At 43.6% G+C, this 27,013-nt stretch overlaps 1 protein-coding gene across 2 annotated transcripts in view; it reads right to left on the bottom strand.

Moving 5' to 3' along the window:
• LOC106561909 (serine/threonine-protein kinase BRSK2) overlaps nucleotides 1–27,013 on the bottom strand; it is a 168,409-nt gene that overhangs the window by 69,415 nt on the left and 71,981 nt on the right. For both annotated transcript variants that reach the window (XM_014126251.3, XM_082957689.1), the window contains exon 2: nucleotides 15,504–15,598. In XM_014126251.3, coding sequence (XP_013981726.1) covers nucleotides 15,504–15,598 — 95 coding nt within the window. The remainder of the gene's footprint in view (nucleotides 1–15,503; nucleotides 15,599–27,013) is intronic.

Below are 27,013 nucleotides of genomic sequence, written 5' to 3'. Positions count from 1 at the left end.
GCTCATCAAAGGTTAGTGCTGCATTTACCTGTGGTTTTGGTTTTTGTGACATTATATGCTAGCTTGAAAAATGGGTGTGTGATTATTTCTGGCTGGGTACTCTCCTGACATAATCTAATGTTTTGCTTTCGTTGTAAAGCCTTTTTGAAATCGGACAATGTGGTTAGATAAAGGAGAGTCTTGTCTTTAAAATGGTGTAAAATAGTCATATGTTTGAAAAATTGAAGTTTTGGGATTTTTGAGGAGTTTGTAATTCGCGCCACGCTCTATCATTGGATATTGGCGAGGCGTTCCGCTAGCGGCACATCTAGATGTAAGAGGTTAAACGTGTTAACCCTCGCAAGGCTGCCGGCCCAGACGGCATCCTAGCCTCGTCCTAAGAGCATGCACAGATCAGCTGGCTGGTGTGTTTACTGACATATTCAATCGCTCCCTATCCCAGTCTGTTGTCCCCACATGCTTCAAGATGGCTACCATTGTTCCTGTACCCAAGAAGGCAAAGGTAACTGAACTAAATGACTACAGCCCCGTAGCACTCACTTCTGTCATCATGAAGTGCTTTGAGAGACTAGTCAAGGATCATATCAACTCCACCTTACCTGCCACCCTAGACCCACTTCAATTTGCATACCGCCCCAATAGGTCCACAGAGGATGCAATCGCATCGCACTGCACACTGCCCTATCCCATCTGGACAAGAGGAATACCTATGTAAGAATGCTGTTCATTGACTACAGCTCAGCATTCAACACCCTCCAAGCTCATCATTAAGCTTGAGGCCCTGGGTCTCAACCCCGCCCTGTGCAAATGGATCCTGGACTTCCTGACGGGCCGCCTCCAGGTGGTGAAGTTAGGAAACAACATCTCCACTTCGCTGATCCTCAACACTGGGGATCCACAAGGTTGCGTGCTCAGCCTCCTTCTGTACTGCCTGTTCACCCATGACTGCATGGCCATGCATGCCTCCAACTCATCAAGTTTGCAGACAACACATCAGTAGTGAGGTTGATTATCAACAATAACGAGACAGCCTACAGTGAGGAGGTGTGGGCACTTGGAGTGTGGTGTCAGGAAAACAACCTCTTACTCAACATCAACAAAACCAAAGGAAATGATCGTGGACTTCAGGAAAGAGCAGAGGGAGCACCCCCCTATCCACATCGACGGGACAGCAGGGGAGAAGGTGGAACATTTTAAGTTCCTTGGCGTACACATCAAGGACAAACTGAAATGGTCCACCCACGCAACAGTGCCTCCTCAACCTCAGGAGGCTGAAGAAATGTGGCTTGTCACCTAAAACCCCCACAAACTTTTACAGACGCACAATTGAGAGCATCCTGTCGGGCTGTATCACTGCCTGGTACGGCAACTGCACTGCCCACAACCGCAAGGCTCTCCAGAGGGTGGTGCGGTCTGCCCAACGCATCACCAGGGGCAAACCAGCTGCCCTCTAGGACACCTACAGCACCCAATGTCACAGGAAGGCCAAAAAGATCATCAAGGACATCAACCACACAAGCCACGGCCTGTTCACCCCGCTACCATCCAGAAGCCAAGGTCAGTATAGGAGCATCAAAGCTGGGACCGTGAGACTAAAAAACAGCTTCTATCTCAAGGCCATCAGACTCAGGAGGATCTCTACTGTGGCTTCTCCTATGATATATAAACACATACATCCCCCCTCTCCGTCTCACACAACCAATTTCCTGCTATCATGTCATATTTTCTACATTTATCTGGTCTCACCAGGTGGTCCTCTAACAGCCCCTAGCCCCCTCTCCTTATCCCTGCCACCATCCCTCCATTCTCCACACCCCATCCATCCCTACCACCTTGACTGTCTCCCTTTCCCTCCCTCCCGTCTCCACCATCTTGCTGGCTCAGAAATGTGAGGACTTAAGTCTGGATGTCAGAGCCCTTGCTGGGCCCAAGGACGACACACACACACACACACACACACACACACACACACACACACACACACACACACACACACACACACACACACACACACACACACACACACACACACACACACACACACAGACATAAAATACAACTGACACTGTACAGTAAGTGCGTGTGTATATGTGGATAACTACAAATACCTAGGTGTCTGGTTAGACTGTAAACTCTCCTTCCATACTCACATAAAACATCTCCAATCCAAAGTTAAATCTAGAATTGGCTTCCTATTTCGCAACAAAGCATCCTTCACTCATGCTGCCAAACATACCCTCGTAAAACTGACCATCCTACCGATCCTCGACTTCGGCGATGTCATTTATAAAATAGCCTCCAATACCCTACTCAATAAACGGGATGCAGTCTATCACAGCGCCATCCGTTTTGTCACCAAAGCCCCATATACTACCCACACTGCGACCTGTACGCGCTCGTTGGCTGGCCCTCACTTCATACTCGTCGCCAAACCCACTGGCTCCAGGTCATCTACAAGACCCTGCTAAGTAAAGTCCCCCCTTATCTCAGCTCACTGGTCACCATAGCAGCACCCACCTGTAGCACGCGCTCCAGCAGGTATATCTCTCTGGTCACCCCCAAAGCCAATTCCTCCTTTGGCCGTCTCTCCTTCCAGTTCTCTGCTGCCAATGACTGGAACGAACTACAAAATCTCTGAAACTGGAAACACTTATCCCCCTCACTAGCTTTAAGCACCAGCTGTCAGAGCAGCTCATAGATCACTGCACCTGTACATAGCCCATCTATAATTTAGCCCAAACAACTACCTCTTCCCCTACTGTATTTATTTATTTATTTTGCTCCTTTGCACCCCATTATTTCTATTTCTACTTTGCACTTTCTTCCACTACAAATCTACCATTCCAGTGTTTTACTTGCTATATTGTATTTACTTTGCCACCATGGCCTTTTTTTTGCCTTTACCTAACCTTATCTCACCTCATTTGCTCACATTGTATATAGACTTATTTTTCTACTGTATTATTGACTGTATGTTTGTTTTACTCCATGTGTAACTCTGTGTTGTTGTATGTGTCGAACTGCTTTGCTTTATCTTGGCCAGGTCGCAATTGTAAATGAGAACTTGTTGTCAACTTGCCTACCTGGTTAAATAAAGGTGAAATAAAAATAAATAAAAATAAAGTGTGTGCACGTTCGTGTGCTTGTGCCCACACCTGTGTGGAACATCAATGGACATCCACACCTCTGTGTATGTTCTAACCCCACAGCTTGTGTCACTGTAGTAGTGAAGCGTCATTATACAACAAGATTTGTCCAGGGGGGCAAGAATATATGTCTATGGGTGAAGTGAAAGTTGGTAAGTTTTAAGGTTTGGAAAAGAGTTCAAACTGAAATTGAACCCGCAATCCTCGGAGTCGTAGCTCGCGGATTCAGCTCTTCCTCTATCTCAATCCACAATGCCCTAACGAGTGTCTACTAGATGGTAACACGCACTCGATATTGACATTTCATGCACAGGACATCTCCCGAAGTCCTGGGGACCTGGAAAAACGTCTAATACCGCAGTGGATCTGGTGTGCCCTAGCTGCATTGTAGTATCGCTATATCCATAGAGCAGAGTAGGAAGTTCTACAATGGAGTGAGATTAGATTATTGTAAATGTATAGAACAGTTATGTTGTATAATTTGCAATGATTATGAGTCTAATCTCACTCGATATTCTTAGTCTAAATGCCAGGGATGACATCATTATCTCAGAAGGCTGCTGGTGATGATGTTAGGTGGTGATCTCTGTCTCTGCAACATCTCATCTCCTCCGGTCTCTAAATGTCAAGTCTCTGGTGCTCAGACTGTCTTCAGCTGTTACACACACACCGTCAACCTAGGATCACACACACACTTACACACACACACATACACACACACACACACACACACACACACACACACACACACACACACACACACACACACACACACACACACACAATGCAGAAACACATGCAAATGCCATGCTAATGCTGCTACAGAGGCCAGAGAGAGCGCCTAGATCTTCTGCACAGATTCTGTCAGACCTGGGCCCTGACAGTAAACCTCAGTAAGACAAAAATAATGGTGTTCCAAAAAAGGTTCAGTTGCCGGGACCACAAATACAAATTCCATTTAGACACCATTGCTCTGGAGCACACAAAAAACTATACATACTCTCGGCATAAACATCAGCGCCACAGGTAATTTCCACAAAGCTGTAAACGAGCTGAGAGACAAGGCAAGATGGGTCTTCTATGATATGAAAAGGAACATACAATTCGACATAGCAATTAGGATCTGGCAAAAAAAAATACTGGAATCAGTTATAGAACCTATTGCAATTTATGGTGGTGAGGTCTGGAATCTGCTCACCAACCAAGAATTCACAAAATGGGACTAACACCAAACTGAGAATCTGCATGCAGTATTCTGCAAAAATATCCTGTGTACAACGTAAAACAACAAATAATGCGTGCAGAGCAGAATTAGGCCGATTCCCGGTAATTATCAAAATCCAGAAAAGAGCCGTTAAATTCCAAAAACACATAAAAGGAAGCGATTCTCAAACCTTCCATAACAAAGCCATCAGCTACAGAGAGATGAACCTGGAGAAGAGTCCCCTAAGCAAGCTGGTCCTGGGGCTCTGTTCACAAACACAAACAGACCACACAGAGCACCAGGACAGCAACACAATTAAACCCAAGCAAATGATGAGAAAACAAAAATATAATTACTTGACACATTTAAATTAATTGACAGAAAACAGAGCAAACTAGAATGCTATTTGGCCCTTAACAGAGAGTACACAGTGGCAGAATACCTGATCACTGTGACTGACCCAAACTTAAGGAAAGCTTTGTCTATGTACAGACTCAGTGAGCATAGCCTTGCTATTGAGAAAGGCCACCGTAGGCAGACCTGGCTCTCAAGAGAAGACAGGCTATGTGCACACAGCCCACAAAATGAGGTGGAAACTGAGCTGTACTTCCTAACCTCCTGCCAAATGTATGACCATATTAGAGACACATATTTCCCTCAGATCATACAGATCCACAAAGAATTTGAAAACAAACACAATTTTGACAAACTCCCATATCTACTGGGTGAAATACTGAGAGGAATCTACCCTGAGTGGCCATTGAAGTTTATTTTCGATTGTAAAACTGCCATTAACACACAAAAGCGGGTTCACCTCTTAAGTGTCTGAGATATCTCACATGATCTCTTTGTAAAAATTATAATTGAAGGTTTAAAGTTAAAGTTGAAGGTAGCATAATAATGCTACCTTCCCATCACAGCAGCAATATTTGTTACCTGTTGCCACAAGAAAAGGGCAACCAGTGAAGAACAAACACCATTGTAAATACAACCCATATTAATGTTTATTTATTTTCCCTTTTGTACTTTAACTATTTGCACATAATATGACATTTGAAATGTCTTAATTCTTTTGGAACTTTTGTGAGTGTAAAGTTTACTGTTAATTTGTATTGTTTATTTAACTTTTGTTTATCTACTTCACTTGCTTTTGCAATCTTAACATATGTTTCCCATGTCAATAAAGCCCTTGAATTGAATTGAGATTAGAGACAAAACAAAGAGGAAGCAGGGATGGAGAAGACAATTAATCCCAACATGAAAGACAGTAGACGGGAAATAAGTTTAGTCTTTCAGAAATACATGTCCTCTCTCCCCCTTCTTCTGTCCCTCTTGTTCTCCCTCTTTCTTTCTTTTTTCTAACCTTCTCCCCTCCATATCTCTGACCCACACACACACACACACACACACACACACACACACACACACACACACACACACACACACACACACACACACACACACACACACACAAACAAACTGAAAAGATGAATGTACAGATGCATATTGTAGTGTACCTGCTGTAACGGCCTTTTAAACAAAGAAACACATCATGATTCAGGAGTACACTTGCGTTGAAAATCAAACCTTTTGAAAATGCCAAAGTATGAATGAGTTTTGAGGTGAGACAACAGAGGAAGGGAATATGTTTTAAACATGTTGTTGTCTGAGTGTGTGTGTAGTGTGTTGTCTGGTGGATTTGCAATGGGTAGGGGGAAAGACAGACGGCCAACAACTCACGCTGGGAAGACATGTCATTTTCTCCCCTCCCTTTCCGAAGCCAATCACTGTTCCTATGACAACAAGCCCCTCAGATGTTGAGAATGGGAATGAGTGAGAGAGTGAGAGAGAGAGAGAGAGAGAGAGAGAGAGAGAGAGATGGAAAAGAAAGATTTTAACAAATTTGAAATATAAAGCCTGATAGGATGAGGGACAAAACGGAGACAAAAAAGGGATATGCTCCATGTGTCATTCAACTCAAACTAACTTCAGACACACACACACACACCCTAATCCCATATGGCGGTGCACAATTGGCCCAGCGTCATCCGGGTTAGGGGGAGGGTTTGGCCGGGGTAGGACGTCATTGTAAAATGAGAATTTGTTCTTAACTGATTTGCTTAGTTAAATAAAGGTTAAATTAAAAAAAGTTAAAAATCTGAGTAAATGACCCATTTAACCAACTAAACCAAGGCAATGGAAATGAAGAGTGAGAGGGTTAAAGTGTTGAGTAGGCCTGATGGGTGGAGTAATGCTCCCCTCTTTTCTCCCGTTCTCTCCATCCCACTCGTTCTCTCATTAGGCTGAAAGAACAACATCAGCAGAAAGGAGAGGCAGCAGCTCTGAAATGGCCCGTTTGGCTGACTCCGCTGCCGCGCTGACTGCACACACATACTGTACACACACACACCATATGAGAGGGCAAGAGTGTGTTTGTACGTTAGCACATTATTACATATAACGGTGATTAACCCCATTCCGTACAAATTTGCGCAACCGCAGCATTCAGACGAGGCTGCAATGAAAACGAATGGGGCTGTAGCGAATGTGTTGCATCAAAAATTCAGGGTGTGAACTAAGTTTCGATTCAGCGTTGACTGACATGGTAATGGACTAATAGTATTGGAGAAAAGATGAAAAAACGGACCCCTCGGTACGTTACATCGTGACGTGTCACTACGTAACGTACGGCATGCATTTGCAACTCATTTTGTGCCGTACAGCCTCTTTCCACCAGGGGTAGCCCTTCTCTTGCATATTAAAAACAACAAAGGGATAAGGTAAGGGGTGAGGGGGATACCTGGTCAATTGTACAACTGAATGCATTCATTTTTCTGTGTCATCACTGCAAGCCATTGTGACTCTCAAAAGCTGCGGCAGCCGCTGCTTACATTCGGAAGATAACTTTAGCGCCGCTCTAAAAACCTGATTCAAATTTGACACAAACCTTCAAAAAGGTATGTAATGACACATTACATAAACTCTTTATAGTATTTTACTTACATTTTAGAGGTGATAAGTTGGACAGATCAGGTGAAAAAAGTTGTTTCCCCACACGACATATCTCCCCGTTTCACTATAACGCAATAGGTTTCGCTTCCCCACCCGCCATTTTTAAAAAGACCTGACGGCGCTCATTGCCTTCTTCAATCATTCAGGGATGGGCATCATGAAGGTCTCATCCTTCATTTTGCTGGAAAGGGGAGAAATTGTGCTTTACAATGGTATTGATATTACAGTTGATCTGGAAGAATTACGTTTTTTGGGCGCGAAAATGAGGTCAATTGTATGGACCAGAGCGATGTACAAAAGTTAGTTAGTTACTGTTACCGTGGACAAATGGCAGCATTCGCGCAAAACTGGAAGCGCGAACCAACGCATTTAACCATGGCAAGGTGACTGGGAATATGGTCAAATACAAACAGTGCAGTTATTCCCTCCGTAAGGCAATCAAACAGGGAAAACGTCAGAACTGAGACAAAGTGGAGTCGCAATTCAACGGCTCAGACATGAGACATATGTGGTAGGGTCTACAGACGATCACGGATTACACGGACACCGACGTCTTGCTCCCAGACAAGCTAAACACCTTCTTTGCCCACTTTGAGGATAACACAGTGCCACCGATGCGGCCCGCTCCGTGGGCTCTCGTTCTCCGTGGCCGCACACTTCCAACTCAATCACCAAGTTTGCAGACAACACAACCGTAATAGGCCTGACTACCAACAATTGCAAAACAGCCTAGAGGGAGGAGGTGAGGGTCCTGGCGGAGTGGTGCCAGGAAAATAACCTCTCCCTCAACGTCAATAAAACAAAGAAGCTGATCGTGGACTTCAGGAAATGCCCCTATCCACATCGACGGGACCGCAGTGGAGAAGGTGGAAAGCTTGAAGTTCCTCAGCGTAAACATCACTAACAATCTGAGATGGTCCACCCACACAGACAGTGTGGGGAAGAAGGCGCAACCTTCAACCTCATGAGGCTGAAGAAATTCGGCTTGGCCCCTAAGACCCTCACAAACTTTTACAGATGCACAATTGAGAACATCTTGTAGGGCTGTATCACTGCCAGGTACGGAAACGGTACCACTCGCAAACGCAGGGCTCTCCAGAGGGTGGTGCCTGCCCTCCAGGACACCTACAGCAACCGATGTCACAGGAAGGCCAAAAAGATCATCAAGGATATCAATCACCCGAGCCACGGCCTGTTCACCCCACTATCATCCAAAAGGGAAGGTCAGTACAGGTATATCAAAACTGGGACAGAGAGAAAAACAGCTTCTATCTCAAAGTCATCAAATTGTTAAATAGCCATCACTAGCTGCCTACCGCCCGGTTACTCAACCCTGCACCTTAGAGGCTTCTGCCCTACATACATAGACATGGAATCACTGGCCACTTTAATAATGGAACAGCAGTCACTTTAATAATGTTTGCATACTGCTTTACTCATTTCATATGTAAACTCAGCAAAAAAAGAAACGACCCTTTTTCAGGACCCTGTCTTTCAAAGATAATTTGTAAAAATCCAAATAACTTCACAGATCTTCATTGTAAAGGGTTTAAAAACTATTTCCCATGCTTGTTCAATGAACGATGAACAATTAATGAGCATGCACCTGTGGAACGGTCGTTAAGACACTAACAGCATACAGACGGTAGGCAATTAAGGTCACAGTTATGAAAACCTAGGACACTAAAGAGGCCTTTCTACTGACTCTGAAAAACACCAAAAGAATGATGCCCAGGGTCCCTGCTCATCTGCTTGAACGTGCTTAAGGCAAACTGCAAGAAAGCATGAGGACTGCAGATGTGGCCAGGGCAATAAATGTCCGTACTGTGAGACGCCTAAGAGCTACAGGGAGACAGGACGGACAGCTGATCGTCCTCGCAGTGGCAGACCACGTGTAACAACACCTGCACAGGATCGGTACATCCGAACATCACACCTGCGGGACAGGTACAGGATGGCAACAACAACTGCACGAGATACACCAGGAACACACAATCCCTCCATCAGTGCTCAGACTGTCTGCAATAGGCTGAGAGAGGCTGGACTGAGGCCTGTTGTAAGGCAGGTCCTCACCAGACATCATCAGAAACAACGTCGCCTATGGGCACAAACCCACCGTCGCTGGACCAGACAGGACTGGCAAAAAGTGTTCTTCACTGACGAGTCGCGGTTTTGTCTCACCAGGGGTGATGGTCAGATTTGCGTTTATCGTTGAAGAGTGAGCGTTACACCAAGGCCTGTACTCTGGAGCGGGATCGATTTGGAGGTGGAGGGTCCGTCATGGTCTGGGGCGGTGTGTCACAGCATCATCGGACTGAGCTTGTCGTCATTGCAGGCAATCTCAACGCTGTGCATTACAGGGAAGACATCCTCCTCCCTCATGTGGTACCCTTCCTGCAGGCTCATCCTGACATGAGCCTCCAGCATGACAATGCCACCAGCCATACTGCTCGTTCTGTGCATGATTTCCTGCAAGACAGGAATGTCAGTGTTCTGCCATGGCCAGCGAAGAGCCTTGCTGGAAGAGTGGGGTAACATCTCACAGCAAGAAGTGGCAAATCTGGTGCAGTCCATGAGGAGGAGATGCACTGTAGTATTAATGCAGCTGGTGACCACACCAGATACTGACTGTTACTTTTGATTTTGACCCCCCTTTGTTCAGGGATACATTATTCCATTCCTGTTAGTCACATGTCTGTGGAACTTGTTCAGTTTATGTCTCAGTTGTTGAATCTTGCTATGTTCATACAAATATTTACACATGTTAAGTTTGTACGCAGTTGACAGTGAGAGGACGTTTCTTTATTTGCTGAGTTTATATACTGTATTCTATTCTACTGTATTTTAGTCAATGCCACTACGACATTGCTCGTCCAAATATTTACATATTTCTTAATTCCATTCTTTTACTTTTACATTTGTGTATTGTTGTGAATTGTTAAGATAATACTGCCCTGTTGGAGCTAGGAACACAAGCTGTCACGGATCCCTCCGGAACATTCATTACGCACACCTGGCCCCTATTCCCAGTGATTAGTAATTGTATAAGGGTGCCCTTGGTTTACCATTGTCCTGTCGATTATTGTTACTAGGTTCGTTGGTGTGTGTTTGTACCTGTGGTCTGTACAGTGAGGGAAAAAAGTATTTGATCCCCTGCTGATTTTGTACGTTTGCCCACTGACAAAGAAATGATCAGTCTATAATTTTAATGGTAGGTTTATTTGAACAGTGAGAGGCAGAATAACAACAGAAAAATCCAGAAAAACGCATGTCAAAAATGTTATAAATTAATTTGCATTTTAATGAGGGAAATAAGTATTTGACCCCCTCTCAATCAGAAAGATTTCTGGTTCCAAGGTGTCTTTTATACAGGTAACGAGCTGAGATTAGGAGCACACTCTTAAAGGGAGTGCTCCTAATCTCAGTTTGATACCTGTATAAAAGACACCAGTCCACAGAAGCAATAGATCAATCATATTCCAAACTCTCCACCATGGCCAAGACCAAAGAGCTCTCCAAGGATGTCAGGGACAAGATTGTAGACCTACACAAGGCTGGAATGGGCTACAAGACCATCGCCAAGCAGCTTGGTGAGAAGGTGACAACAATTGGTGCGATTATTCGCAAATGGAAGAAACACAAAAGAACTGTCAATCTACCTTGGCCTGGGGCTCCATGCAAGATCTCACCTCGTGGTGTTGCAATGATCATGAGAACGGTGAGGAATCAGCCCAAAACTACATGGGAGGATCTTGTCAATGATCTCAAGGCAGCTGGGACCATAGTCACCAAGAAAACAATTGGTAACACACTACGCCGTGAAGGACTGAAATCCTACAGTGCCCGCAAGGTCCCCCTGCTCAAAAAAGCAGATATAAATGCCCGTCTGAAGTTTGCCAATGAACATCTGAATGATTCAGAGGACAACTGGGTGAACGTTTTGTGGTTAGATGAGACCGAAATGGAGCTCTTTGGCATCAACTCAACTCGCTGTGTTTGAAGGAGGAGGAATGCTGCCTATGACCCCAAGAACACCATCCCCACCGTCAAACATGGAGGTGGAAACATTATGCCTTGGGGGTGTTTTTCTGCTAAGGGGCCAGGACAACTTCACCGCATCAAAGGGACGATGGACTGGGCCATGTACCGTCAAATCTTGCGTGAGAACCTCCTTCCCTCAGCCAGGGCATTGAAAATGGGTCATGGATGGGTATTCCAGCATGACAATGACCCAAAACACACGGCCAAGGCAACAAAGGAGTGGCTCAAGAAGAAGCACAGTAAGGTCCTGGAGTGGCCTAGCCAGTCTCCAGACCTTAATCCCATAGAAAATATGTGGAGGGAGCTGAAGGTTCGAGTTGCCAAACGTCAGCCTCGAAATCTTAATGACTTGGAGAAGATCTGCAAAGAGGAGTGGGACAAAATCCCTCCTGAGATGTGTGCAAACCTGGTGGCCAACTACAAGAAACGTCTGACCTCTGTGATTGCCAACAAGGGTTTTGCCACCAAGTACTAAGTCATGTTTTGCAGAGGGGTCAAATATTATTTCCCTCATTAAAATGCAAATCATTTTTGACATGCGTTTTTCTGGATTTTTTGTTGTTGTTATTCTGTCTCTCACTGTTCAAATAAACCTACCATTAAAATTATAGACTGATCATTTCTTTGTCAGTGGGCAAACGTACAAAATCAGCAGGGGATCAAATACTTTTTTCCCTCACTGTATTTGGGCTTTCGTGCCCTTGTGGATTGCGTAGATGATTACGGGTCTCATCCCGTGTGATAATCATTGTGCACTGGTGTTAATTATTCGAGGTACTCCTTGCTCTTTTGTTTGGGTTTCAACCCTGTGTTTTGTATAGTGTTTGTTTGGTCTTCGCCCCCGTGCTTTTACACGGCACGATGTAATACGGGCTGAATAAAAAACCCTATTATGCATTCCTGCGCCTGTCTCCCTTTCCCTTCATACCTACGTGACAGACTAATCGACCATTTAACCTGTTGGGGCTAGGGGGCAGTATTTGCACGGCTGGATAAAAAAATGTACCCGATTTAATCTGGTTACTAATCCTACCCAGTAACTAGAATATGCATATACTTATTATATATGGATAGAAAACACCCTAAATTTTCTAAAACTGTTTGAATGGTGTCTGTGAGTATAACAGAACTCATTTGGCAGGCAAAACCCTGAGACATTTTCTGACAGGAAGTGGATACCTGATGTGTTGTATTACCTTTAAACCTATGCCATTGAAAAACACAGGGGCTGAGGAATATTTTGGCACTTCCTATTGCTTCCACTAGATGTCACCAGCCTTTACAAAGTGTTTTGAGTCTTCTGGAGGGAGATCTGACCGAACAAGAGCCATGGAACGATGATGGCCCATTAGACACCTGGCGCGCGAGTTCATGTTGGGTACCCTCGTTCCAATACGTTATAAAAGAGGATGCATTCGTCCACCTTGAATATTATTCATGTTCTGGTTAAAAAAGGCCCTAATGATTTATGCTATACAACGTTTGACATGTTTGAACGAACGTAAATATATTTTTTCCCCTCGTTCATGAAGTGAAGTCCGGCGGGCTTAGATCATGTGCTAACAAGACGGAGATTTTTGGACATAAATGATGAGCTTTTTTGAACAAAACTACATTCGTTATGGACCTGTGATACCTGGAAGTGACATCTGATGAAGAGAATCAAAGGTAATGGATTATTTACATAGTATTTTCGATTTTAGATCTCCCCAACATGACGGCGAGTCTGTATCGCAACGCGTATTTTTCTGGGCGCAGTGCTCAGATTATTGCAAAGTGTGATTTCCCAGTAAGGTTATTTTTAAATCTGGCAAGTTGATTGCGTTCAAGAGATGTAAATCTATAATTCTTTAAATGACAATATAATATTTTACCAATGTTTTCTAATTTTAATTATTTAATTTGTGTTGCTGACTTGACTGCCGGTTATTGGAGGGAAACGATTTCCTCAACATCAATGCCATAGTAAAACGCTGTTTTTGGATATAAATATGAACTTGATAGAACTAAAAATGCATGCATTGTCTAACATAATGTCCTAGGAGTGTCATCTGATGGAGATTGTAAAAGGTTAGTGCATCATTTTAGCTGGTTTTATGGTTTTGGTGACCCTGTCTTTGAATTGACAAAACATTACACACAACTCTTGTAAATGTACTGTCCTAATATACTCTAAATTTATGCTTTCGCCGTAAAACCTTTTTGAAATCGTAAAACGTGGTTAGATTAAGGAGATGTTTATCTTTCAAAGGGTGTAAAATAGTTGTATGTTTGAAAAATTTGAATTTTGACATTTATTTGGATTCAAATTTGCCGCTCTTGAAATGCACCTGCTGTTGATGGAGTGCACCACGGGTGGGACGCTTGCGTCCCACCTAGCCCATAGAGGTTAAGGGAGACAGCTGGAATGGGCCGTCCGACGACGCTGCGACTGGTCCATCCAGTGCCGCCGCAACTTCGGCAGCTGCAACTGGGCCGCTGGACGTTGCCACAATGGGTCCGTCTGACGACACCACTTCAGCAGCCACAACTGGCTTGTCCGACGCCATCACAACCGGTCCGTCCGACGCCACTCCTACTGGTCCGTCCGACACTGCCGCAACTTCGGCAGCTGCAACTGGCCTGTCCGACTATGACACAACTTCGGCAGCTACATTGGATCCTGATCGACCCGCACTGTGTTCCCGTGATCGTTCTCTAGACCGGGGTCATTGTGCCGCTAGAACAGCGCGTCGGGGGTCACTGTCACGGATCCCTCTGGAACTTTCATTTAATTTCATTACCCCTATTACGCATTCCTGCACCTGTCTCCCACATCTCTTCATACCAACGTGACACAAGCTTTTCGCTACACCCGCAATAACATCTGTGTATGTGATCAATTTATTTGTGGAATTGTTTTATTACTGTTCACACACACTTATCTTACCAAACTCTACTTATTCCACTGCCTTAGTTAATGCATAGTGCACACATGTATGTGCATAGCGTACTGCACACACTCCTGTGCAGACTGACAAAACACACAGACGGTTAATTGCCCTACTGAGGGGTGACCATGGGAATGAGGGAAAGTAAAGCATGTGCTTGGTCAACAGAAAATCTCCCCGACTACATCCTAGTGGGCCCACTAGAGTCATGATATTAAGTCCACACACACACACACACACACACACACCAGCCAGGGTGTTTTTTATTTAAGAACATTTGTCACCCATGGCTGCCTGTGACCCTTTCTCTGTGCGGAGGACAAAGCAGTGTGATAGTGCCAAGCACCACACGAACCTCATGCACTGGTACACCATCTATCTCACACTCAGGATATTGAAGTGTTGGCACTACTGAAGTATGGTGTGTGTGTGTGTGTGTGTGTGTGTGTGTGTGTGTGTGTGTGTGTGTGTGTGTGTGTGTGTGTGTGTGTGTGTGTGTGTGTGGCAGCGTACGTGCGTGCGTGCTAAGTATGTCATGATGATCTCATCCTGTGTGCGTGTGTGTGTGTGTGTGTGTGTGGGTGTGTGCATCTGTGTGTGCATGTGAGAGCACATACAGTATGCTGTATGTATGCGCTGCACCCCATTCAAATTAAATCGACCCACGATCCAATTACATCCCAATGAGATGCTTCAGTGTGATTTCCTGAGATAGAGAATATGCTGCATCCCATGAAAGGTCATTATACAAGATCAGATTAAGAACTGCTCCATTTTCCTAACTCCAATGGTTTACTCTACCATAAGGGCTTATAATTGCAGAGAAGCAGTCTCGTCTAGCTATTGATGGGTACTGGTCTAATGAGGAAATGCAGAAGTGTTGCTTAACATACTTCGTCATTCATAGGCCCCAATACTCACACACACACTGACACAAAGATAAAGAGCTATGGAAGGTTAGGAAGGCATCTCTATTAATCTGTTTTACGTAACAGCACTATCCCTGGAAGACCTCTTGTCATACTGTCAGACCCTGCAGGACAACACTCTACTCTCTCTACTACAGTGACAGGAAGGCCTTGTCATATTACCCTCTTTTTCTAACAATAACAACAACAAAGGCCATATGGCTCTCCATTGCAACATGTAGTGTCAAGCCCATGGTCTTACCTTCATGAGGACAGACTCGCTGAGTTTCTCTCTGTTGACGATCTTGATGGCCACTTTCTGACACGTGACACAGTGGATTCCCAGCTTCACCAGGCCTGAAACACACACGTTAGCAAATAATGTGTCAAACACACACACACACAAATATACACAGTGAAGACCGTCAAACACATAATAAACACACAGACACACACGCACACGTGCGCAAACACACACACAAAAGCAAAGAGGGTCCAACGCACAATAGCCGAATGAGTAGGCCTGTCTTGTTCGAACCAGTTGTATCAGGTGTTTTTGTGCTGGGCTGAAACAAAACCCTGCACCAACACACAGTGACTCCAAGAACAGAGTTACCTTTGCCTCGTGTATCGAACAAAGTCCCACTGAAGGGAACCAGAGTAAATGTCAGTGAGTAGGGAGTGTCAGTGTGTACACTAAAGCCCTGGTCATCTCGCTCAGATAAAGAATACACACACATACAGATGAAAAGAGAGAGCATTGGTCAGCCCACAACAACTCCATAATAGAAAACATCCCTCAAAGCTCCTCATAAAAACCACTGTATGAAACCCCACAGAGCCGCGCGAGGCCAACGTCTCCCATCTCGCCATTTTGCATCTCAAAGTAAATGTCAACTTCTACATAAACAGCAACATGAAAGAATCAATGCAGAGAAAGCAATAGCTTTATTTTATGACACACACACACACACACACACACACACACACACACACACACACACACAATGGCGACATCTATCTTTTTCAAAGAGCTGAGCCTGGGGATAGGGTGTCACTTTCCTACTAACAGGTCTGCATCTAAATACCACCACACACTGCATATGCACCGCTTTTATTACCTGGCATACATATTTCAGAGGAGATGCACATATCCTACATTTGACGTGTGATTTCCCCATGGGTTTCCCCAAAGATGCGAGGAAACTGGGAAACCGGGGCCGTAAACACCAGTGGCTTTGAGCCAAGATGGCAGCCGCAGGGCTCTTTTATGTTAGGCAGTTAGAGCCGGAATGGCATCCTGGACGACATTCACAATGTGCCATTGATCTTGCTGTCAGCGGAGCTCGGGGACTGCTGCTCGATTGCCTGGCCAACATGGGTTAGAGACCCCGGCATCCACTTTACACCAGGTAATGAATATTTGATATTGATGTAATTGCCACGAATAGATTGTGAGTGTGTGTGTGCGTGTGTGTGTGGCGTGTGTGTGTGCGCGTGACGGTACCAAAAGGCAAACACAGGCGTGTGAGTCATCAGTGAAAGAACAGGAAAATAGGCGAACTATGCTGAAAAAGATTGGAGAATGAAAAAGAGATGACGTGCGCTCAGTGAAGCTGTGGGCTATAAAGAGAGAGCGTGAGAGAGAAAATCTGATTGAATCAGCCAGGCACATATTGTATTGTGACAAGCCAAATATACGGTTGAAGTCAGAAGTTTACATACACCTTAGCCAAATACATTTAAACTCAGTTTTTCACAATTCCTGACATTTAATCCAAGTAAAAATTCCCTGACGTAGGTCAGTTAGGATCACCACTTTATTTTAGATAATGTGAAATGTCAGAATAATAGCAGAGAGAATGATTTATTTCCGCTTTTATTTCTTTCATCACATTCCCAGTGTGTCAGAAGTTTACATACACTCAATTAGTATTTGGTAGCATTGCCTTTAAATTATTTAACTTGGGTCAAACGTTTTGGATAGCCGTCCACAAGCTTCCCACAATAAGTTGGGTGAATTGTGGCCATTCCTCCTGACAGAGCTGGTGTAACTGAGTCAGGTTTGTAGGCCTCCTTGCTCGCACACACTTGTTCAGTTCTGCCCACACATTTTCTATAGGATTGAGGTCAGGGCTTCTCTCTATACATCAATGATGTCGCTCTTGCTGCTGGTGATTCTCTGATCCACCTCTACGCAGACGACACCATTCTGTATAACTCTGGCCCTTCTTTGGACACTGTGTTAACTAACTTCCAGACGAGCTTCAATGCCATACAACTCTCCTTCCGTGGCCTCCAAATGCTCTTAAATGCAAGTAAAACTTAATGCATGCTATTCAACCGATCGCTGCCCGCACGTGCCCGCCCGTCCAGCATCACTACTCTGGAAGGTTCTGACTTAGAATATGTGGACAACTACAAATACCTAGGTGTCTGGCTAGACTGTAAACTCTCCTTCCAGACTCACATCAAACATCTCCAATCCAAAGTTAAATCTAGAATTGGCTTCCTATTTCGCAACAAAGCATCCTTCACTCATGCTGCCAAACATACCCTCGTAAAACAGACCATCCTACCGATCCTCGACTTTGGCGATGTCATTTACAAAATAGCCTCCAACACTCTACTCAACAAATTGGATGCAGTCTATCACAGTGCCATCTGTTTTGTCACCAAAGCCCCATATACTACCCACCACTGCGATCTGTACACTCTCGTTGGCTGGCCCTTGCTTCATACTCGCCGCCAAACCCACTGGCTACAGGTCATCTACAAGACCCTGCTAGGTAAAGTCCCCCCTTATCTCAGCTCACTGGTCACCATAGCAGCACCCACCCGTAGCACGTGCTCCAGCAGTTATATCTCACTGGTCACACCCAAAGCCAATTCTTCCTTTGACTGCCTTTCCTTCCAGTTCTCTGCTGCCAATGACCTGAACGAACTGGAAAAACCACTGAAGCTGGAGACTCATATCTCCCTCACTAGCTTTAAGCACCAGCTGTCAGAGCAGCTCACAGATCACTGCACCTGTATATAGCCGATCTGTAAATAGCCCATCCAACTACCCCATCCCCATACTGTATTTATTTATTTATGTATCTTGCTCCTTTGCACCCCAGTATCTCTACCTGCACATTCATCTTCTGCACATCTACCATTCCAGTGTTTAATTGTTATATTGTAATTACTTCGCCACCATGGCCTATTTATTGCCTTACCTCCCTTATCCTACCTCATTTGCACACACTGTTTATAGACCTTTTCTACTGTATTATTGACTGTATGTTTGTTTATTCCATGTGTAACTCTGTGTAATTGTATGTGTCGAACTGCTTTGCTTTATCTTGGCCAGGTCGCAGTTGTAAATGAGAACTTGTTCTCAACTAGCCTACCTGGTTAAATAAAGGTGAAATAAATAAAAAATAAATGGCCACTCCAATACCTTGACTTTGTTGTCCTTAAGCCATTTTGCCACAACTTTGGAAGTATGCTTGGGGTCACTGTCCATTTGGAAAACCCATTTGCAACCAAGATTTCACTTCCTGACTGATGTCTTGAGATGTTGCTTCAATATATCCACATAATTTTCCTCCCTCATGATGCCATCTATTTTGTGAAGTGCACCAGTCCCTCCTGCAGCAAAGCACCTCCACAACATGATGCTGCCACCCCAATGCTTCACGGTTGGGATGGTGTTCTTCGGCTTACAAGCGCCCCCCTTTTTCCTCCAAACATAATGATGGTCATTATGGCCAAACAGCTCTATTTTTGTTTCATCAGATCAGAAGACATTTCTCCAAGAAGTATGATCTTTGTCCCCATGTGCAGTTGCAAACCGTAGTCTGTCTTTTTTATGGCAGTTTTGGCGCAGTGGCTTCTTCCTTGCTGAGCGGCCTTTCAGGTTATGTCGATATAGGGCTCATTTTACTGTGGATATAGATACTTTTGTACCTGTTTCCTCCAGCATCTTCACAAGGTCCTTTGCTGTTGTTCTGGGATTGATTTGCACTTTTCGCACCAAAGTACATTCATCTCTAAGAGACAGAACGCGTCTCCTTCCTGAGCGGTAAGACGGCTGCAGTGTTTATACCTGGTGTTTATACCTGCGTACTATTGTTTGTATAGATGAATGTGGTACCTTCAGGCATTTGGAAATTGCTCCCAAGGATGAACCAGACTTGTGGAGGTCTACAAATTTTTTTCTGAGGTCTTGACTGATTTCTTTTGATTTATCCATGATGACATGCAAAGAGGCACTGAGTTTGAAGGTAGGCCTTGAAATACATCCACAGGTACACCTCAAATTGAATCAAATGATGTCAATTAGCCTATCAGAAGCTTCTAAAGTCATTAAATAATTTTCTGGGATTTTCTAAGCTGTTTAAAGGCACAGTCAACTGGTCACACCCAAAGACTGGGGCGTGAAATAATCTGTCTGTAAACAATTGTTGGAAAAATGCCTTGTGTCATGCACAAAGTAGATGTCCTAACCGACTTGCCAAAACTATAGTTTGTTCACAAGAAATTTGTGGAGTTGTTGAAAAACAAGTTTTAATGACTCCAACCTAAGTGTATGTAAACTTCCGACTTCAGCTGTATACAACAGTATATATTACTGATAATTGGATCCAAATTAAAGTAGAATGTGTGAAGCGTATGGATAGACAGTAAAATGATCAACAGTCTTTTAATCCACCTCTGTTGTAACATCTGAGGTGAGGAGAAACTATCTTTGGTTGTTGGCAGGATGAGAAGATGAGAGTGAGGGGAAGATGAGAGGGGGATGAGGAAAAATATTGTGCACAGTACTGAAAATGACTTAGTTTACAGTTTACACTGAGCTGTATTTCAGTGAGAGTATGAGCTACTAAGTCAATTCCCCAGATACTAAGCAAAGACTAGACTAAGACTAGAACACACACACACAACACGCACACACACACAAACACATACACACGCAAACACACACACATGTCTGACCAACATAAATGAATCCCCATTGATTTCTCCTCCCTCTATCCTTCCCTCTGACTCTCCATCCCTTCCCCCATCCCTCCTTTGCCTGTTAAGATCAATACAACCCAAAGCCCCTCCAGGACGATGTCATCAAAACTCTCAATGATGTCCAACCAGCCAAACCGTAAGGCTCTCCAGTCCCAGAGCTGGGGATAGAACCTGGCTTGTATTCAATAACTGATTAATCTTCTAGATTTATCTCACTGCTTTAACCTCAAACAAGACTAAACCCACATACATGTGGAGTGGGATACATGTAAACAGGTGAAAGCTGAGGAGGCCCATCCATGCTAAATGTGCAGCGTGTTAATTAGGCTACTGCTGACATGGCAAAGTATGTTAGGTGTTCAATAGTTCCTGTGGGACAGGGTGTCTGGTTGCTGGGGTTCTGTAAGTGTATTGCATACTGTACATGCAGACACATGCACGCACACACACGTACAGCAGTACAAATGTTTACACATGCACGTAAAGTGCATTCGGGAAAGCATTCAGACCCCTTGACTTTTTCCAACTTTTTGCTACAGCCTTATTCTAAAATGGATTAAATAGCTTTTATCCTCATCAATCTATACAAAATACACCATGATGACAAACCAACAACAGGTTTTTAGTCATTTTTGCAAATGTATTAAAAATAGTAAACTGAAATATCACATTTAGTTTTCAGACCCTTTACTCAGTACGATGTTGAAGCACATTTGGCAGTGATTACAGCCTTGAGTCTTCTTGGGTATGACGCTACAAGCTTGGTAGACCTGTATTTAGGGAGTTTCTCCCATTCTTCTCTGCAGATCCTCTCAAGCTCTGTCAGGTTTGATGGGGAGTGTCGATGCACAGCTATTTTCAGGTCTCTCCAGAGATGTTAGATCTGGGCTCTGGCTGGGACACTCAAGGACATTCAGAGACTTGCCCCAAAGCCATTCCTGAGTTGTCTTGGCTGTGTGCTTAGGGTCATTGTCCTGTTGGAAGGTGAACCGTCGCCCCAGTCTGTGGTCTTGAGTGCTCTGGAGCAGGTTTTCATCAAGGCTCTCTCTGTACTTTGCTCCATTCATCTTTCCCCTGAACCTGACTAGTCTCCCAGTTCCTGCCACTAAGAAACATCCCCACAGCATGATGCTGCGACCACCATGCTTCACCGTAGGAATGGTGCCAGGTTTCCTCCAGACATGACGATTGGCATTCAGACCTAAGAGTTCAATCTTGGTTTCATCAGACCAGAGAATATTGTTTCTCATGGTCTGAGAGTCCTTTAGGTGCCTCTTGGCAAACTCCAAGCGGGCTGTCATGTGCCTTTTAAAGAGGAGTGGCTTCTGTCTAGCCACTCTACCATAAAGGCCTGATTGGTGGTGTGCTGCAGAGATGGTTGTCCTTCTGGAAGGTTCTCCTATCTCCACAGAGGAACTCTGGAGCTCTGTCAGAGTGACCATCGGGTTCTTGGTCACCTCCCTGACCAAGGCCCTTCTCCCCCGATTGCTCAGTTTGGCCCTGCAGCCAGCTCTAGGAAGAGTCTCAGTGGTTCCAATCTTCTTCCATTGAAGAATGACCTTCAATGCTGCAGAAATGTTTTGGTACCCTTCCCCAGATCTGTGCCTCTATACAATCCTGTCTTGGAGCTCTATGGACAATTCCTTCGACCTCATGGCTTGGTTTTTGCTCTGACATGCACTGTGAACTGTGGGATCTTATATAGACAGGTGTGTGCCCTTCCAAATCATGTCCAATCAATTGAATTTAGCACAGATGATCAATGGAAACAGGATGCCCCTGAGTCCAATTTTGAGTCTCATAGCAAAGGGTCTGAATAGTTGTGTAAATAAGGGATTTCTGCTTTTATTTTTAACACATTTGCAAAAAAAATGTAAAACCTGTTTTTGCTTTGTCATTATGGGGTATTTTGCGTAGATTGATGAGGGAAAAAAATATTTTATCAATTTTAGAATAAGGCTGTAACGTAACAAAATGTGGAAAAAATCAAGGGGTCTGAATACTTTCCAAATGTACTGTATACACACACTGTAGGCACGCAAACTTGTAAACCCATAGAAACACACTCACACACACACACGTACACCCGTACACATGTAGACATGCACTACTATATACACACATACACTGTAGGCACTCACACTTGTGAACACACACACACGCACACACACACACACAAACACGTCACTACCCGGAGTGATGATGCTCTACTGATCAATGGTGAGAGGTCATCTGTCAGGGAGGTCAAAAGGTGGGGTATGATCTGGTCATGACCTGTCACCTGACCTTTAACACTAACACATCTACATAACCAGAAAGACCCATCGGACAAATCTCATTACCAACTCAAACCACGGGTTGGAACCGGTTCAGGGAGAAGAACAGAAAACCGGAAAATAACGACATTTTTAGAGGAACAGAATCAGAACCAGGAATGAAAGTGATCTATACTATTCTGGAAGAAAAACATTATTTTATTAGCATGGGAACCAGTTAATAATGTTCCTGTACCTTCCGGACATTTTTTAAGTCCCACAAAAAAATGCAACAGAACCCTCATTCTGTCACTCAGAAACTTATTCCAGTGTCTGCCTGCCAGCTGAAAATCTTTGCCAGTGTGTGCGTGTAGGCTACCTGCCCCATGTAGGCTACCTGTGTGCGATGTGTAGGCTGCTGTAACCTACTGACTTCACAAGCATGATTCAGAAATTAGGGAGAGATTTCTAATAACAGAACGCTAGTTAATTGAGGATACTAGAAGTTATCACATCTCACGTTGGATTTATTAACTACAAAAAAGGTAAGATTCGTTTTTCATTTTGGTGCAGCTCTGCACACACAAGCTTGTTAGCTAGCTAGCTCTGGTCCAACATTAAGCCAACTCTCTGAAATTCAAAAACATTCAAAGTTCCTCCAAAGAAGCCTGTAGATAAAATTCTGTGGTCCTAGCTAATTCAGATAATGCATGTCATAACAAGATGCCCAGCACTTCAAGTGAAACCTCCTCCTCCACCCTCTCTAGCTTTCTCCCCAACCGCAAAATGTCTGAAGTATCTCGCACCCTACACTTGTCTGTCCATCGCACATGTAAAGAACTATAGCTTTCCCGTCCATAGCAATCTGCTCTATCCGCACTGATTGGAGAAGTCATTTAATGTCGAGCTACAGTGCCTTCGGAAAGTATTCAGACCCCTTGACTTTTTCCACATTTTGTTCACTTGCTTGACACACTTTGCCATACCTTTGTTTGGTTGTAGTGTGTAATAGTATTCGGCTTTCTCTTGATTGTGTCCACTTGTCTTGTCATTCTTCAGCATTGTTACTCCACAACAGCTGTGCAGGTGCCTTATTTTGCACGGAGGGAGGAAGCTCCCATCTCACTTTGTTCATGGTGCCGGCCAGACTTGTTTTCTTTGCAAGCAAATTGTTTGCCAACGACAGTGATGTGAAGAAATTGTCTCCCCTTGCCAACATAAGGTTCCACAAGCCTCATCACCACATATATTTTTCCAGAGATTGAAAGTCATTCAGCATGTAAAATGATCCACGCTCACTCTGTGTTGCCTACTCCAAGTAGGTCATAGTAAACTGATAAGGCTGCTTTAAGTCGGTGAATTGATATAGGGTAAATATATAGGGTAAATATTCTGCCCCTGAACAAGGCAGTTAACCAACACACTGTTCCTAGGCCGTCATTGAAAAAAAAAAAAAATCTTAACTGACTTGCCTAGTTAAATAAAGGTAAAATAAATAAAATACAATTTTAAAATTAGGCCTATAATTTGAATGGATCGATACAATGAATGGCCCACCCACTCACTCATTCTCCCCATCATACTTTACTTAATTAATTGTATCTGTTGTTATATGTGTGAAATTAGTTTTGGTATAGTTTAGGTTCAGTTTCTAGTCAATTGTCAGGGGGATTATCACCCGGGCCCTGCACTTTCAACTGTCGGAAGAAAGAGCGGAGCAGGCCCTTCTGTTGGGAGCAGGAGGGGCAATGAGGGAAAACCATTCAAACAAATGACATGCCCTCCTAAAACTGGTTATAACTCCAGTTCTGTTTGTGATATTAAGATCCTAACGATGGCAGTGTGTTATATAGACTTTATTTAGGAAAAGTCAAGGACAGAAGGGGGCATGAGTTAAAATAATGGCAGAGCAATATAAATAAAACAATTATGATCAGTCAAGATGACTGCTTTAGCAGTTCTAGTGTTAAAAAGGAACACGATATAAACCGATTTGAACGTGTTCAGAACTTTATTTTGCAGGTTGGAACAGTTGAACGGAACCCCCCAAAAAATGATGGTTCTGTTCAGAACTAAATGATTGGAAAATAACTTTGGTTCCAACCCCTGACTGAAACTGACCCTAAAACACATTCATGGGTTCAATTGCATGTTTCATATCAAATCACACAAATCACTGCCTGTGGACTAGACTCAGGACGACTGTTTTTATTTTACAATTTAAAAAACTTAGCACATATATTTTGTCATATCCACTAACAAAGTCAGACAATGAAGATATGACTTTGACTATATTAAGGCGTTCATAGCGAGTTTAAAGTTCAATGCAATCGTATGCAGTTACAGTGAGTCAACGGAGTATTAGCTAGAGCTATCATAACTATAGAGACATCAGTTCTAATGACACAATGCCATGAGTCATCTCTTTACAGGCTCTGCTGTATTTTAGCAAAAGGGACTATTTTCAATCAAGTATTGTTGTTGGAAGCCTATGGCCTAGAGGTGCAGTTAGCCACCCACACACACTCACACACTCTGTAGTGCATACTCGGTAGTGGAGTCCACAGTCGAGTGGCTACTCTTCTGCACCACTTCAGGCTGCTATTTTTAAACAGCAGTCGACAGAGTGCCAAGCCCAGTAAAGTGCAGCCGCACGGAAATGCCTTTCTGCCTCCTCCAGAACTTTCTCATTGACTTTGACTCAATTTAGGAGAAATAATGCAAGTTCTAACCAGCATGCAAATATGTGATCAAATATTTCAGATGTCAGGAGTATAGGATGTCACAACAACTGAGTGTGTGGGTGTTCATGTGCATACATGTGTGTGTGCGTGCATGTGTCTCTGAGTGTGTGTGTGTGCGTGCGTGTGTGTGTTGTGATGGAGTTTCCTCCTGAAGCGAAGCATCTGTAGCTGTCACAGGCTGATTGATGACACCTCTGAATCTCTGAAATATGCATTAGTCCTGCCACAGATTGAAACTGTATATTGGCCTATTTACATCCCATTATACAGACAAGGTGTTACACAAACACACACACACACACACACACACACACACACACACACACACACACACACACACACACACACACACACACACACACACACACACACACACACACACACACACACACACACACACACACAGTGGAGGCATACTTAGGCATGTATAAACTTCTCTTATCACCACCCAGGTCCAATGTAACCTACAGTGCCTTCAGAATGTATTCACATCTCCTGACTTTTTCCTAATTTTGTTGTGTTACAAAGCGGGATTAAAATTGATTTAATTGGGAGGGGGGGGGTTCTCAACGATCTGCACAAAATACTCTGTAATGTCAAAGTGGAAGGAAAAGTCTAACATTTGTCAACCCCCTGCGTCAATACATGTTAGAATCACCTTTGGCAGCAATTATAGTTGTAAGTCATTCTGGGTAAGTCTCTAAGAGCTTTGCACACACACTTAACGTGTTGTGAAATCTGTTGTGAATGTATTGTAATGTTTTTAAAACTGCCTTAATTTTGCTGGAACCCAGGAAGAGCAGCAGCTTGGTAGCAGCTAATGGGGATCCATAATAAATCCAAACACAAATACACCTGGATTGTTCAATATTTGCCAATATTCTTTTAAAAATTCTTCATTCTCTTTCAAGTTGGTTGTCGATCATTGCTAGGCAGCCATTATCAAGTCCCGCCATAGATTTTCAAGCCGATTCAAGTATAAAGTGTAACTAGGCCACTCAGGAACATTCAATGTCATACTGGTAAGCAACTCAAGTGTATATTTGGCCTTGTGTTTTAGGTTATTTTGAATTTGTCTACCAGTGTCTGTTGGAAAGCAGATTGAACCAGGTTTTCCTCTAGGATTTTGCCTGTGCTTTGCTCTATTCCATTTCTTTTTATCATAGAAAAGATCCCTAGTCCTTGTCGATGACAAGCATACCCATAACATGATGCAGCCACCACAATGCTTGAAAATATGAAGAGTGGTACTCAGTGATGTGTTGTGTTGGATTTGCCCCAAACATAAATTATGTCCTGAATACAAAGGGTTAAGTGAAGTTTTACTTTAGTGCCTTCTTTTCAAACAGGATGCATGTTTTGGAATATTTTTTATTCTGTACAGACTCAATTAGCTTAGTATTGTGGAATAACTACAACGTTGTCGATCCATCCTCAGTTATCTCTTATCACAGCCATTCAACTATGCAACTGTTTTAAAGTCATTACTGGCCTCATGGAGAAATCCCTGACCTCTCCGGCAACTGAGTTAGAAAGGACGCCTGTATCTTTGTAGTGACTAGGTGTATTGATACACCATCCAAAGTGTCATTAATAACTTCACCATGCTCAAAGGGATATTCAATGTCTTTTTTTAACCCATCAACAAATAGGTGCCCTTCTTTGTGAGGCATTATGGTTGATTCTGAGTTTGAAATTCACTACTCGAATGAGGGACTGTACAGATAATTGTATGTGTGGGGTACAGAGATGAGGTAGTCATTCAA

This window comes from Salmo salar, chromosome 11 (genome assembly GCF_965601325.2).
Source record: "Salmo salar chromosome 11, fSalSal1, whole genome shotgun sequence".
Taxonomy (NCBI): Eukaryota; Metazoa; Chordata; class Actinopteri; order Salmoniformes; family Salmonidae; genus Salmo; species Salmo salar.
This window is presented reverse-complemented; position numbering and strand designations above follow the sequence as displayed.